The 15,914-nt window shown below is 32.9% G+C and overlaps 4 protein-coding genes across 4 annotated transcripts in view; 2 read left to right on the top strand and 2 right to left on the bottom strand.

Moving 5' to 3' along the window:
* Positions 1–174: 174 nt before the first annotated feature.
* Positions 175–3,106, bottom strand: LOC113236793 (larval cuticle protein A1A-like). The gene is made up of 4 exons (XM_026472973.1): positions 3,011–3,106; positions 2,076–2,303; positions 1,593–1,766; positions 175–704 (listed from the first exon to the last, which is right to left on the bottom strand). Exons 1-4 carry the CDS (start codon positions 3,026–3,028, stop codon positions 615–617), a joined length of 510 nt encoding a protein of 169 aa, XP_026328758.1. The 5' UTR covers positions 3,029–3,106; the 3' UTR covers positions 175–614.
* A 713-nt stretch (positions 3,107–3,819) lies between these two features.
* On the top strand, positions 3,820–10,167 carry LOC113236924. Its single transcript, XM_026473149.1, has 8 exons — positions 3,820–3,845; positions 4,035–4,495; positions 5,651–5,809; positions 6,644–6,867; positions 7,268–7,492; positions 8,104–8,281; positions 9,012–9,132; positions 9,437–10,167. The coding sequence occupies exons 2-8, from the start codon at positions 4,232–4,234 to the stop codon at positions 10,096–10,098; spliced, it is 1,833 nt and encodes a 610-aa protein (XP_026328934.1). The 5' UTR covers positions 3,820–3,845; positions 4,035–4,231; the 3' UTR covers positions 10,099–10,167.
* Positions 6,215–11,679, bottom strand: LOC113236925 (39S ribosomal protein L47, mitochondrial). Its single transcript, XM_026473150.1, has 2 exons — positions 10,542–11,679; positions 6,215–6,237 (listed from the first exon to the last, which is right to left on the bottom strand). Exons 1-2 carry the CDS (start codon positions 11,280–11,282, stop codon positions 6,235–6,237), a joined length of 744 nt encoding a protein of 247 aa, XP_026328935.1. The 5' UTR covers positions 11,283–11,679; the 3' UTR covers positions 6,215–6,234.
* A 6-nt stretch (positions 11,680–11,685) lies between these two features.
* LOC113236926 (bifunctional heparan sulfate N-deacetylase/N-sulfotransferase) overlaps positions 11,686–15,914 on the top strand; it is a 113,089-nt gene continuing 108,860 nt past the window's right edge. The window contains exon 1 of the mRNA XM_026473151.1: positions 11,686–11,886. The gene's annotated coding sequence lies outside the window, so the exon portion shown is untranslated. The remainder of the gene's footprint in view (positions 11,887–15,914) is intronic.

Below are 15,914 nucleotides of genomic sequence, written 5' to 3'. Positions count from 1 at the left end.
ATATTTTTTAGTAGTAGGTACTCATCAACAGTTTAATTTTAAAACGAACATTAATAAATAAACAACAACTTATTTCAAATAACACACAATAACCATGATCTTACCTACTCGTAAAGTTTTATCTTTATTTCGAATGTTATACAATACAAATAAGTTAATTCAAATCTAGTATATTCTAAAAGGACTTAATTGTCAGGTTTTAATGCAAAAAAGACATGAGATCACAAAGAAAAAAGACGAAATACAATCAACATATTAGTAATCAATTGCCAAGAAATGTGAAAATTAAAATTTTGTGAAATTACCTTTTTAGGAAACGAAACAGAGTACTTAATAAGTAATGGAAGTAAATAATATCGAGGAAGCTAATACACAATTAAAAAAACAATAATAAAATAATATAAAACAACAATACAAAAGAAGGAAATTAAACAAGATACAAAACAAAATCAAAATAAAATACAAACAGTTAGGAATTCACAAAGGAGTTGCCATCAACTATGATGTGGTAGCACAAAACTTGAAAGAATGTTGATAATAAATCTACTTTTTACAGAGAAATCACATATTACATACACACGTAAGATCAGGTTTACCATTACGTTAGCACTACACTAATACTCCCTGTCACTTTCGTCGTCTTTGTTACCGTAATGCACTGGCCTTTGGGCTTGTCCGCCGCCAGTCTGTTTATGGACCGTGGCCTGTAAAGAATGTGCATTATTATTATAATGTAATAGTCACAGTTCACACAAGAGCCATTTCTATGAAATAAGAAAGACAAAGTTATCCTTTTTTATACACGGATGAGTAAATATTTACCAAACATTAGCAATATCCTAAAATTCAATGAACATACATACGAAATCAATAAATCCCTTGTTACTGTTATATATACTCAATTAATAGCACCGTAACACATAATTACTACAAAAAAATGCAGCAATTTATTAGGTCACATTACATCTTATACCGGTCTTAATGCAAACCAAGCATGACCATACAGATTAAAGAATCTACCAGTTTTTAAATAATACGAACTTAATGGAACAGTATTTCGACATTCAATTGGATTTACTGTAACAATACTAACAATACCTGAATAAAATATAAACAGAAATAGTTCAATACGAGCAGAACATTTTATGGACTTCAATAATGGCAACATTCATTAATTAAATCGATCATGAAACATTGCAACTAGTCAAAAATATAACATATAAATAACAGGCTACACTGTATTATTTCCATGCGAAATATCGTTGTTCTGATCTTGTATAAAACAGCTCGAGACTGGATACCGGAAAATTATAATCTTAAATCTGCCATCCGCTAACTACAACGCAGATAAGTGAGAATTTTTTTTTTGCGATATCTTAAAAAACCATAACCCAGTTTTAAAATATTGAAATTGTTTAATGAAATTTCAGCTATGCATCGTTAGGATAAGTTCCTATAAGTCGTACACGTAAACTAATTTTAACTGTTTTCAAAAGAGAATTTTGTGCTCTATTTTTGCTATTGACCATTTGTTCGCGTTTTAGTTAGTGGACGGCAGAGATTAATACCGTACATTTGGTCAAAACACTCACCTGGAAACCGTTTTTGGGGTCAGCAGTATACCTAACAACACGAACGGAACCATCAGGCTCAACCAGCGAGTACTCTCCACTGACAACATCTCCGTCACGATGCTCCTTATGGTTCTGCAGATTACCTGTCAGAGGATCCTCTACACCGTAAGCGTAATGATAGTCGGGTTTGGCCTGAAAATAGAACATAGTATTTTTTTCCTTCTTTGATTTAGTTTTTGGATCGTAACTTAACACTGAAATAGTTAATTGATATATGCATAAGGGTGCTAATATGTACCTAACACTTGCACTCATCACACCTAGGTACATAAAGGCATTGAAAAACAACAAAATATGAAAGTAGATATTGAAATAAGGAATCCCGTTGCACCCTATACGAGAATTGTATCTTACTATTGTATATTGTATTGTGTTCCCAAGTGCAATAAAAATATTGTTTTGAATTAACTCGTAATTTTCAACAGGGGTTTGTATACTTGCCACATAATCAACAGTCTTCAAGTGCGCGTACTTCTGAGTTTCAGGGTCGATCTCTCCTCTATGATGGTCATAACCATAGCTGGCATGCTGCTGTGCTGCTATTTCTAGCGCTGCTGGCACTTGGACTTCAACAATTTGACCACTGACCGGCCCACTAAAGCGGTTATATGAGTAGCCACCGTGTTTTGCTGCTAGTGCCAGGGACACAACAGTCAGTAAATGTATGGTCTAGTAAATAAAAAACCTTGCGTTAACTTCGTATCGGTAAGGTGAGAATCGAAAGCTTTAGAGCATTAAAACGAATAAAGGCTTTCGTAATAACAAAAGCGAAAATCACAGAGTTCGTGATCTTGCTTTCAGTAAGCACGTAAATTGGAACGACCTTCATGGTCCATTGACACCAATGGCAAGTGACAATGAAAATCAGAAGAAAGTTGCTTTGACGGCGGTTAAGTGATCAACAATTAGTTAATTTTTCGGAAAGAATTGACATTTTAATTAAAGAAAAGTATATATCTCTCAGATAACATGTATATTAATTACGTAAGAGAAAATTAACATAACCTTTTCCTTGGAAGTTCTTTGCCCATTAGCGGGACGAGTTGATACAGTACAGTAGGTGTGAAATTAAAAAAATATAGTCGTAAACTTTAAGTAATTTATTGTTTACTTTAATCAGTGCAGTTAACCATTAGTCAAGCGTAAATTATTTAAAAAAGTGTTTCCTTCACCATAAAAGACGTCAATAATAAAGAATATATTTTATGGCTAAGTAAGCAATTTATAAATATTTTTAGTTTTACTAAAAATATCAAATTTAAATCTGCAGCCGACAAACTTTGTAAAAATATATCTCGGTAAATAATAACGACGAAAATAAAAATTTTGAGACTTAGACATTTAACTGGTTAGTTACAATAATCAGTGTTAATTACCTTGTATACAAAAGCCATTTTTAAAGAATAATAAAAATGGTAGTGGCTACTTTATAAGGATCCCGTCGGAACTGGCGTACTGATCACGGGGTCAGCTGTTTTATACCAAATAGTTAGATAAGTAAGAATAGGTGCAATCGTGAACTTGTCCAACGTGGTTGCGGCAAGCCTATGAAACAATAATTTTCAATATTCAGCACGCAGTCGAACGTTACAATAACGTAAACCTCATTGCGTATAGTTGTCTCTAGCCATAGAAACCGTTTGCGGTCGTTTGCCACAGCTTTGTAGTAAGTAAATAAGACTTTCTTAAGACTATTTAATTAATTATCGTAAAAATATCCACAATACTTACTAAAACATTCAGGACATTTCATCATTAGAATAATTTTAAATGTAAGTACATCAGCCGTTAATATATGGTTAATATACATTACCTACCTATAGATTATAATATACAGTATCACGAAATGACACAGTCCGTATACGTATATTATGTACTCGCAAGAGTATTTAAAAAAACTCTTTCATGATTTAAAAAAATTTCAGTTTCAAAAAAATTTAACCCCGACATAATTATTTTAGAATAAGGATAACACAAGCAAAAATATTAGGTTAATCTTACTTCTGCTTTTGCAACGTGTGGTGAATTGTATATTGTATGTACGGACAACAGCACATCAGACTACAAATTTTTGTTTGAAAATCACCTCCAGTGCAACGGAACAACATACGTCAATGTGTAGCTTGATGTACTTTTGACGTACAATACGCACGTGTTTATAATATTTAGTTTTTTTGTTTACTAGACAGGTAGTGCAGCTTTAATTTAACCGTAAGTAATTTTTCTGTACCTTCAGATTTCTCATTGAACTGGGTATACGTAATATCTCTTACATATTGTGAACTGGGTTTCCGACACCATTTTTCGTTACAAACTTACAAGGATCCTTAGCCTTGAAAATTCTTATTTTTTTAGTCACCAATTATCTATTTCATTTCTAACTGTCAATGTCAATTTCAGAAATTCCGCGGCAGCATGTTAAGTATATACACAAACTAATAAGAGATACTACGTAGTATATATAAATATATACATCACCAAACACAGGCTTGTTTAGCACTTGCTTATCAGCCTTTGTTTATCAGTCGATAAGACTTGTTTTCTATGATAAATGAATATCAGAGAGTCAATAAATTGACAAAACTCAAATAGTCAATATGAGTTCTTCAAGAAAAAAATTGAAAGTTGAACATTCTCCAAATACATTGAAACGTCATGGCAACGAACAGGAATTTGCGGGCATAAAACGCGCTAAAGTCGAAAAAGAAAATGATGTCCGCACTTGGAAGAGAAAGAACTTCGTTGCTGCGTGTGAACAGGTGTCTTATAAGGAGTATTGTAACTTTGAAAATCGCTTACAATTAATTTATTTACCCGCTTGCTTGAACGAAAAGAAATGCTGCCATCAGGACGATAATCAGGTATAATCCTTAATTATATTCTAGTCTAAGTTCAATTCCTTGTAACTCCAGTTGAGGGAAATGTTCTAAGTAGCAGTAGAGCTCCTTGTGAAAGAGTTTGTCCACGGATATACTGCCACCTTACCTATTTCTGCCGCCAAGCAGTACTGTCAGCATTGCTGTGTTCCGGTTTTGAAGGGCAAGGGTGCTGGTGAAATTACAGGCACATGGGACTTGTCAACTTATGTCTCAGTGTGACGGGCGCAGTGGCAGTGTCAAACTGGATTTCTATCCCTCAGTGCTCTTATCAACACTCAACTGTTGTGTTAGTTAGTGTATTTGAAATTCATCACATCATAGCATTTTCAATTTTATATGTTAAAAAATAGATTGTCACAATGTTCTAAACATTGTAGAATGAAAATAAAAACAGTATCTTAACAATAAGACATAGCCGATTATCCTAAACATTTGTAATTAAGTTAGAACAGTTTAGAAAATCACAAACAGACATAAAACTTTAAACAAGGTCAAGGAAATTGAAAACTTTAAAATTAATTTCTGTTGCTCAATTCCCTTACCACTATGGTCTATTTTAAGAGGCCAAACTTTATTAGTTCAAGTTGGAGTTTAGTTATGAAATGTCATTGTGTGTCTCAATCTCTAATAGGTAAAGATAGGAATTTTTAACTTGGTTAATCTTGCACCACATAATTGTCTAGCAATATATGTCCTTGCTCCTAAACTCCATCTAACTCAAAAGTGACCAAACCATAAGTTACACAAGTTGTTATGCATAAGTAAATTTGCTAGATACTTGAAGTATCACATTACAAATATTAAATTTAAAAATTAAATAGAAATAGTTTCAATTATGTTTAGGAAATGAAACTATTTTTTGAGATCTAATTCGTGTGCATTTGTTTTTTCAAACAAACCAGCATTTCGGGCCCTTTACAGGTCTCATGGTCACGGCTGACAGAGATGGTAAAGTCATCAACCAGTATGTCTAATCTTAATGCAAACCACATATAGTTACAAAATATGATTGATTAAATAACTTTTTTTTTAGTTTTCCAAAGAACATTCCAGTTCAACCTATATATGTTTTACATTTTGTACAAACCTAAGAACCTCATTTATATTGTTATTTGGTTTCACATTTGTAACTTTCAGGTTTACGTAAAGGAGATACCAAATAACATTGAGGAGAGAATAAAGACTGAACTAAACACAAACATGTGGTGTGAGGCTTTAGAAGTGTGCCAACTATGCATCTCACATGAACAATACTTATCTGCTGCAGTTCTTAAAGAAATTGTTGAAATTATCATGGTAAATGTTATTGATTCTGTTTTACAACTGCTTTTATCGTTTTTAATACAGTATTATATTTGGTGAATTGTAAGTAATTGTTTATTGTCAAAGAAAGAAAATGTAGTATTTATAAACTGAATTATCATTTATGTCTCAATACATATTTATTTATTTATTACTTATATTGCTGATTAACATGATAAACTTACTAACTAAATAAAAACATACAACATACTTAATATTACTCAAATTACTTTCCTGTTAACTCGGTCACTTCAGCTTGTTTTAAGACATAGGCTTAATTTTCCATATCTCCCTAGCTCTTGCTATTGGCCTCCATGCTCCCATTCCCATCTAAAATAGCATGGTCATGATGGTCTCCTTATCTTCCATCTCAATAGATTACTTATGTATTAAGTCTCTTCTATGATGCCAGTTTTTATTCACTAAAACCAGATACAAATATCTATGAGACCAAATAGATTTGAAATAAAATGTAACAAGATTTAAATAAAAATAATTAAACAAGGTTGGCTTGAAAGTTACGTCAGGCACGAGGCACATGCCCAGCATAAATGCTGCAATTGACTGCTATTGTTTTAGCAATTTAACACAACTAGATGCACTGGAAAATTCCATTACTCCAGACAGATGATAACTGGCTATTGTCGTCAAAGTAATATAGATATACAATAATACTGACTGCTTCTATATAGTAGAATCTTTATTTATTTTAAACATTATTTTTAAGTCCTAAGCAAATAAAAAAAGATAATTATTTTAATTATTATTTTGAACCAATTATACCATAACTATATCTCAATATTAATCAATGTTTTTGTAACATTTCAGAATGTACATGAAGACAATTTCTTTGGGTACACTGCAGATGATGTAATAAAGCAAGCACGCCAGATATTAACTTTAAACTTCAGTGCACATCCCCCTTGTAACAATGGACTGAAAAAGTTATACAAAACACTCCTCACTTCACCCATGGGCCTCAAAAAAAACACATTCACTAATAGGTCAGATTTTCAATGTGACAAGGGAATAGTGATATATTGCATGAACAGGTTAGTTAAATGTTTTTACTCAGTACAAAATATTTAGACACATATTAAACATTATAATCTGATAACCTCAGTAGGCTAACGGTTTTCTCTATGGATGCGGAGGTCCTGGGTTCAATTCATATGAATAAATTTTCTGAATTGGTTCTGGCCTGGGTGTTCTGGGAAGTGCCCCAGAGTGAATTCCGTTGCTCTGGTGCTCATCATAATTATCATCCCTATTTTGAGACCAGGCAATTGGTATTGTAGTCTGGCCCATTATTATTATTATATTGTTATCATAATCAACCTGTTTTGAAAGTAAATTAAGCATCCACTTCTACTAATTATAAAGTTATCAAAATTAATTATTTATTTACAATATAATGATTTACAGAAAATAAATATATCTCTTACATTTTAGACTAGAATATGAAATTAATTTGGACAGCAAGGATGAACCTTTAGTTGACAAATGTCAAAATATCCCAGAGGACATGAAACAAGGTGTCAAAGGTGTATATTGGCAAAAGGAAAAGTTTGAAATCTTTGAAGTTTTGGCAAGACCCGAAAGGATACGAAGGATAATGGCTGTGTTAGATACAATTGTCGAACTTTTGCAATTTGATTTAGCTCTTTGGTATTCAAGGTTGGTTAAATTTTTCGTTACTTTTTTGCATTGGTTATCAAGAAAGGATAATGTTTACTTTTACATTTGTAGTGTACTGTACATTTCATGCTGTACATGCATATAAGTGGATATCTTTTACCTTTAGTAAACAGTATTGGTGTTATCAAATGTATTTTTATCTAAAAAACACAGAAGAGAAGCGCTTATTATTTTTATTAGAGAGGTTTCATTCAGGACCTGCGCAGCCCTTGATCACTATGACTGTTAATTGATCCATTGTAATCACCACTAATGACTATTCAGAGCCAAGCCAAGACATAGTTTAAAAACTGAACTATTCTCCCGACTCCAACTGTTTTGATCTCCTTTGTTTGTGGCATGTGCTTTCCCAGTATGGAATTTCGCATGCCTGTCAAGGGGCAACATCGGGTAAGCAGCTGCAGAGGAGTTTCATCCACTTTGTGACAGAATCTATATTCTCTCCCACAGCTGAGAGTTGTGCTTGCTAAAGTAACCAAAGAAAGTTTTTGAACCGTGTTATTCTGTATCAACTGAATGTTTATTCTACCTATTAATGATATAATCTACCTTTGATAAAATTACACTCATTTTACCTCACATGCTTCCAGATATACCACTGGTCTCGAAAAACACTTGGTGAGATCACACAAGCCCCTAATGGCATACATATTAATGTCTGATGTGTCACATACAAATGGAGTAAGCAACATTTGCAGGCAGTTTTTGCAGCTTTTTTCTTATATGGTACACTTGAGATATCCTGAGGACCATATTAGAATAATGACTGTGAGTATACCAATTAATGATATTAAAGATATAGTATTTTCTCACATACATTATGTAAAGGGAAAAATAATGTTTACAAACACTTTACTAAAGTAGATGATCTTCAAAATAATAAAAAAAATGCACATACAGAGAGTTCCACAGCTATAAGACATGGACGGAAAGTTCTTTAAATATTGTTGGTAGGCTAGTTTGCTTCATGGAGATATTAGTTTTATTTTTTTAAATAAGTAATAATGCATTCTAAGGGTGCCTAGACTTGTACAACACCACTGATAATGCTGTGTCAAGTGCTGAGTCTGGTCCTTACAAATATAAACGTCAGAGTCGACACGAGAAGAAGAAGAAGGACGCCTTCAAATAAGACGCTTAGAAGCACAGCTGCAGCCACAGTTACGCCACTTTTATAGGCTTACTAACTAGATGTATGAAAATTAGAAGCACCACTGCAGTGCTTCTATAAGCGTCTAATTAGAAAGTGCCCTAAGAAAACAAGTTTGGCCATCTAGAAATTAAAGCGACTAAATGTAAGAAAAAACCTGTATTTGTATGATGCCGATGGAAAGTGTCAATTAGAAAGATTAATATGTAAAACTAGTACATAGTAAAAATTTTGCGGAATGAAAATGTAATGTTTTGTATAATTTTCCTCAGCAAACAGTTATGTTGTTATTATTGTTACTTACTTTGTATATTAAGCAATATCAACCCCGATTTTGTTTGGTTTCAGACATGGCTCAACATAATAATTCAAACATACTACATCTGTGAAAGTCATTCGAACAGTGACTATCCCAACACTGCAAGGTACTGCATAGCCTTTGCCAAAGAATTCTGTAAAATTATTGCAGGTAATTAACATCTTTGTGCTACTTTCTAAATGCTCTATAATCTGACAAGTTACTTTCTTGACGACTTCCGTGGTCGAGTGGCTTGCAGTCTAGTTTGCATTATGTCGCCATATCTAAAGTCGTGGGTTCGACCTCTGGCTAAGTCAATGTAAAAAACTTTTCTATATTGTCTCTGGTCTGGGTGCTTGTGGTTCCGTCGATGACTCCGATTTCCATAAGTGCTTTAGTTACTTACTTTGGGATCGAAGCAACATATGTGATGTTGTCTAATATTTATTATTTCTTCTTCCATCTTTTTTTACAGATCTTCCAAATAAAACAGTAATACAAATACTGAACACAATCCAGCCTTCCTTCATGGTAAACCTCATAGGAACTCTTTATATCCAAACATTATTGAACACACAGGAAGAAAACATACTCAAGATTTTTCTCAATTTCATCAACAAAAAGAAATGGAAGGATTTTTTAGAGAATGATACTGATATTGAGATACCAAAAAAGTCAATTATCAAACCAAAAAAAGTAAAGGATGTTCTCAAATATCTTACTAAAGCATGTGAGACAATAACTCTTTCAGAATCTAAGGAGTGCGTTGAAGACAATATTTACAGGAAGTTTGATCACAATGCAATTGAAAATGATCCTGAAATTACCCTACATGAAATTGTTCTTATCCTATACATCACTATGGAAGCCTTTTTGGATGCTCATAGTGTCCAATTGGTTCAAGACAAAATTGAAAATCTAAATGAAAGATTAACAGAAATGGCAGGTGATGTGACAAATAAAAGTACCATATCAGAACATTGTTCATATTCTGTAACAGAACACTTTATTAAACGTTACAGAACAATATTTCAAGTTTCCACTGAATTGGTATCTAAACTATACAAATTGAAAGAAAGTAATGAGTTACCTCCTTGTGTATTGAAAATATCAAATGCTTTAGGTTTTATAGAGTAACAGTAATTTTTACAAAGTATGTAAAAAGATAATTATATATAGGTATTTATAATTTATAGTACTATTAAGTGGACTGTTCAGTGTTGGGTAATTTTCACAAAAAAATCTTCAAATGTTTAAAAAAAAAATTCTATAAATATTTAGTACTTTTTCTTAAAAATATTGGAAATATAATATAAAAAATATGAAAATTACAAATAGATATTGAGATTTTTGGTTGCAATATGGAAATTTATCCATGACTCAACACTCGCTATTATATTTGGTTTTGTCACAATTACAATTAAGTTTAAAATATAGCTATGGCTTTGTGTCTAATAATAATATAATTAAAGTCTGATTGTTAGATTTTATTGTAGTATTTGTTGAAATTACCATAGTGAAATAAAACAAGAATATTTATACTACCATGTTTAATACTTAGGATCAAAATGTCCTCTAACCTTTTTAGTACGCTTTGCTTTCTCTAAATCCACATCAGGATACTGTGCTTTCAATGCCTCCACATCTACATTCGGAAATCTCTTCAACAAATGCTGAACATGGTTGTAGTCTCTGTTTCTCGCCTTTTTTGCCTCCACCCTCTGTTTCTCTCTATATAATCTGAGAAATTTCTTCACTGCAAGGCTAGTTACTACACCGTGTTCGTAATAGTTCTTGACCCAACGAATATTCATAAACTTAGGGATATAATACTCTTGCTTCCTGTACTCTTCGGGCAAACCCAAAAGATTCACAATTTCTTCCACTGGTCGTTCACCGGTTTCCCCAGTCTCTAATTTATAATATGCGACGTTCCTTTCTCTTATTACTTTCTCAATATTTTCCATAGACTCTTGGACTTTGTCTATCCGTTCAGGACTGGGGAATAAACGCATCTTTTCATTGCATTCCTGTTCCATTGTGAACAACATATTTCTCTCCTTTAATAATACATACCAGAGTTTGTGCAAATCTGTGTTAGACTTTATCCTTAACTCGTCCAGATTCCAAGCTCTTCCTACCTTAATAGTTTGCTCACCCCAGTTCTTCTTTGCATCAAAAAATTCCATAAGATCCCGGTTACAATTTGTCGTATGTATCTTTTTAGCTTCTGCAACAGCGCAAACGTGTGAAGTATTTTGTGAGCGGTAGCATAATGCTGCTGTGTTTCTGAATAAGTTCCTGATAAGTGTAAAATTCATTTTATGAAATTCTAATTATTTTATTTACGTAAACACAGTCTTCAGGAAGCCTGTTAAATTGAATGAATGATTTATCTCTAGCTCTACAAACGAACGAATGAACAATAGAAAAAACACCTTTTTTTGTTAGTTTATCCCTCGAAACTCGTATCCGAACATCAGAAAGCGTTTTGTTATGGATTGTAATGATTTTGATTGTGCATCTTAATAAAAGTAAACATTGAATAATTTCTTACGGAATCAATAAAATAATAGTAAAAATTACTTCAAGTAATTCCCTCAAAATTACATTTTTCTCTTCTTAAATAATAAAATCAACATAGTATGATTTAATTTAAAATGTAAACAAATTCAAACATGACTCGTGTGCAACAACTAATCGTAAATTAATGTCTGTCTGTCGGCCCTGCTATGTTAATGTTGCTTTGCTATTTCTTTGGACAAAAGTTAGAGAATTTCGGTGAAAATGGACAAATAATTCCACTATCAAGTGATATTTTGTACATTAATAGTTAAGTTTTTAGTGGCAAGTTATGTAAATTTTATTTAGTGCTTGTTTTTAGTTTTTTGTGGAAACTTGTCATCGGCAACGATTCATCGAAAGGTGAGCTTTTTTAGTGCTCTATTTTTATTAATTTTCTAAAGTTTGTTTAGCACACTTCGTTGTTAGACCTTCATATATTTACCATTTATATTTTTATTGACGTTGTCGTGACAAAGAATTGTTTTAACATTTTTATTTACAATGTACATTGTGGAACTTAAACAAATAAACAGGAACGTTTACTGTAGCGTTTTGATTGTGTAATGTTACAATAAGTGTACTTGCCATACATTCGCTAATAACAACATTTGCGTATTGTTCATTAATTTAATGAAATACACTGTCTGTATGGGAAATGCAATAACAACAACAGTGAAATAAAGCTTAAAGTTAAATTTTGTATAACTTAGATTAAATTTATATGCTTTCATTACTTATGTATAAAATATTTTTAATCAATATTTTGAGATATAATAAAAATTTCAACAGCTTTTGCTCTTTTTTCAATCTCTTATTGCAATTTGAAAAAATAATTCTTAAGATTGTAATAAATATTAGTTATATTTAATATTTGTAATTTTAATAAAAATTTTTTTAAAGAGAAATCGTAGTAAAGCTATAACAAAAGTTTCATTTGTTTTAATTGTGGATGTAATTAATAATTGCTTTATTTGCTTAATCATATATTTTCGCAGTTAACCTTTATGTTACAATAATACAATATTCATTAGGACAGTTTGATGCGGCTTGGCTAAATAATACCTTCTACACAGAAGGATTAAGAATTTACTTAATATGAATTGATAATGACAACCTCAATGACCTTCTGGCTTGCACTACAGGCACTGGATGACAAGGTCCTCGGTTTGATTCCCAATAGGACCAAATAGGGAAATGTTGGGGTTTTCTAGATAAAAGCCCCGGAGTGAACACCAATGTTTTAGTATTCTTAGTACTGGAAACTACCAAGTTTGGATTGGACAATTGGTGTGCCTGTGCAAAAAAAATATAAACAAAACAACAGTAATTTAATGAAATATGTGATAATATTTCTTTTTTTTCTATTCACATAAATAATGCTGCAAAATGATTTTAAATTAAGTGAATACCAAATGTCTAAACTGAATAAACATTTCAGCTGTGTATCTATGTTTGTGAGTAATAGATATAATATTTATTTTTTATATGACAACAAGTGACGGGACGAACAATTTGAGCTCCTGATGGTTAGCTACACGCCTGCCCATAGCAGTTGCAGTGCCAACCACTCTGCAGCTTTAAATCACAAAGATATTAGGGGCACTGCCACTGCGCCTGTCATCCTGAGACTGAGTTGACAAGTCCCATGTGCCTATAATTTCAACAGCACCCTTAACCCTTCAAACCTGGAATACAAAGTCCTTACCAATGGTGGGCAGGACATAAAACAAGATATCCAAAACTAGCACCGTTAGCACGAGCGTTTGTATGTGCACCTGCAAGCACTGTGTATAGCGAGCGATTATTTTCCGAAGCTGGTAATGTGTATGAAGAAAAAAGGAACAGACTATTACCTGAACGCGCACAAAGCCTTGTATTCCTACATCATAATTTGCCTTTGTTAAATTTTAAATATTAATAATGTAAAATTTCTTTGCTACAAATTGTTACAATTGTCTATAATTCCTAGTAATAAATCTCTTTTGATTGTTTGAAATATATTGTTGGTTTTACTTTATTATGTCTATAGCTGTAATGCTTTATTTTAACCGACTACTCTTCTCATGAACCGAGTTATTCGGCCGAGTACGAGTAGTAATAAAACGGCCGAGTACACCGAGTACCGAGTAGAAAACGAGTACTCGACGCATCTCTAGTAATGTATAATATTTAAAAAGTTTTGCTATTGTAAGTAAAAAATAACTAATTTGATTAGATTTTATTGCATTTTAATTTTCATAATTCCAGAATATCAGAGGGAGGCACTATCCACTCTATATCTATCACTGTTTACGTATACTTCCCAATACTTTTCAGCGATATTTACCCTGTATATCGCATAATGGCTTCCGCTGTCTATACGTCGAAAACCACACCTAAACGTTTACTAATTTTAGTTATATGTGTACACATAAACATTTGTCCTACATATAGGTGAACGACGCGCCCTTGTATGCGGTTTCTAATTATTTGTGACAAATTATATATACAAAATGTGGGAAGTAAACTTTCACCGAGAGCTGCTGATGCTGGTGATGTTATCAGAATCGCATCACACATATTCAGGAGCGAAAATACAAAATAGAAGCACGTCATACGTAGAATTAGAGAATAATACGCGTACTACCTGTTTACAAATTCACGTTTTCTTATCTTAAGTGGGCTAAAGCCAGTAGAGACTGAGAATGACCCGTTAAACAGTGTAATGTCTCAATTGACAGCTACCCGCGGCCGCCTTAAACATTTTACGCGGTAATATACGCTTATGATGACAGCCGACCGTGCTTTGCGAGACACATTTCATAGTGTAATCTTTGCTTGCCTACTTCGGTGAAACAAAATTTTCTACATGTACTAATTGTAAATATGTTTTTCTTGTTTTACGTTGCATTGTCAATCTATGTTACAAGATACGTGGTCGGTTTCAGTTTACGGGGTGTATGAGCACACCCCGTAAAGCTCTTCGGTGGCACAGCAGTTAGTACTATTGGCGCTTGATGAGAGGTTGATTCCCGATTTATGCCAATTTAAGAAACGAACATTTCTAAGTTGGTTTTGGTCTGAGTATTCTGGGTTATCGTTGATTTGGTATTCATAGTACCTACATAGTACAGGAAATTGGGCAGTAGTTTGGCATTTTTTCCCCCTAAATACTTCTCTTTGGCATAGCTTTCAAGAAAATGAAATCTAACATAGAGACGGTTGAAATACAACAACGCTATAATAAGTATCTCATTTCCACTACATCGGGAAGCATGCTTTACATATTTACAATTGTGAGATATTGTACTCGTAATCTATTACGTCTCCGTATATTATCTCCTTTTGAAGGCGTGCGGACGCTTCGGGCTTCGCCCTCCGCGGACCTTGGCCTCCGGCCTCGGCACTTCTGGCTTTGTTTTAAAAAAATTGAAATAGCACTATAATGGCGGCCATATTTAAAAATTGCAAAAATATATTTTGACCACAATTATTATCAAACAATCTTAGAAATCTTTTCGTGCTAATTTTCAGTCCGAGCAAAGCAAGTTTTTTCAATTTTTACCCCAAATTGTGATTGAAGCCATGCCATATTCAGTCGAATTAGAAGAAATTTGACGAAAAAAACGCTTATATTACAGCCATATTAAAAAATGACGAAAAGAAACTTTTGACCCCCAAATTATGGTTAAGGAATCCTAAAGACCCCCGCATACCAATTTTCAGCCCGATCGAAGCAAGTTTTTCTTCGGCCGCCATTTTGAATTCGCCATCTTGTTTTTTTTAACCCAGGCAGTTGACCACTATTAATCTCTATGACATTCCTTCGAGCACCTCCTTTTTTTTTCCTACCTATCTCTAATACTTTCCGTGATAGGAGACGTTGAAATTTGTATGGCGGCCATCTTATTTATTTGAATTTCGAACATTTTTTCTTCCGGCGGAAATTGACCAGAGTGTACCTCATAAAAGTGCACAAATATTCCTTCCATATATTATAGTTTTTGCAGGCCGTTGATCACTCTTTCATATTTTCCACATTTAGGTCTTCTCATATTTGATTCTTTGCTTTGGAATCTATCCGCGTACAACGGTATAAATATCTTTTTTCCACCATATCGGGAAGTATGCGTTCTATTTCTATCAGTGAGTAAGACCATGTAGCTTTATATATATAATAATAATACATATATACATATAGTAATATCGTAGGTTGAATGAATTAATTGATAAATATTATACGTCTTATTTTAAATAAATTCTACTGTATTAACTACGTTTCTGTTTAATATTCTGTATTAGTCATCAAAGTCTAACTAAACCCAACTCAATCATTTGACAGGGTTAGTCATCTCACCAAGGCATGTGATGTTTATTATAAATTCTAAGCTCGAACCATGTTAAATTTA

The sequence above is a fragment of the Hyposmocoma kahamanoa genome, unplaced genomic scaffold (genome assembly GCF_003589595.1).
Source record: "Hyposmocoma kahamanoa isolate Upper Pololo Valley unplaced genomic scaffold, ASM358959v1 92, whole genome shotgun sequence".
Lineage (NCBI taxonomy): Eukaryota > Metazoa > Arthropoda > Insecta > Lepidoptera > Cosmopterigidae > Hyposmocoma > Hyposmocoma kahamanoa.
The sequence above is the reverse complement of the archived record's forward strand: the minus strand, read 5'-3'. Positions and strand labels throughout refer to the sequence as shown.

Excerpts from the sequence above, each read along its gene's own strand:
- LOC113236793 (XM_026472973.1), bottom strand. Across the intron at positions 1,767-2,075 it reads TGAAGACTGTTGATTATGTG|GCCAAACCCGACTATCATTA; the intron begins GCAAGTATACAA and ends TTCTATTTTCAG. Across the intron at positions 705-1,592 it reads ACCCCAAAAACGGTTTCCAG|GCCACGGTCCATAAACAGAC; the intron begins GTGAGTGTTTTG and ends CATTCTTTACAG.
- LOC113236924 (XM_026473149.1), top strand. The coding sequence starts at position 4,232 with ATGAGTTCTTCAAGAAAAAAATTGAAAGTTGAACATTCTCCAAATACA. Across the intron at positions 4,496-5,650 it reads GCCATCAGGACGATAATCAG|GTTTACGTAAAGGAGATACC; the intron begins GTATAATCCTTA and ends TGTAACTTTCAG. Across the intron at positions 8,282-9,011 it reads ACCATATTAGAATAATGACT|ACATGGCTCAACATAATAAT; the intron begins GTGAGTATACCA and ends GTTTGGTTTCAG.
- LOC113236925 (XM_026473150.1), bottom strand. The coding sequence starts at position 11,282 with ATGAATTTTACACTTATCAGGAACTTATTCAGAAACACAGCAGCATTA.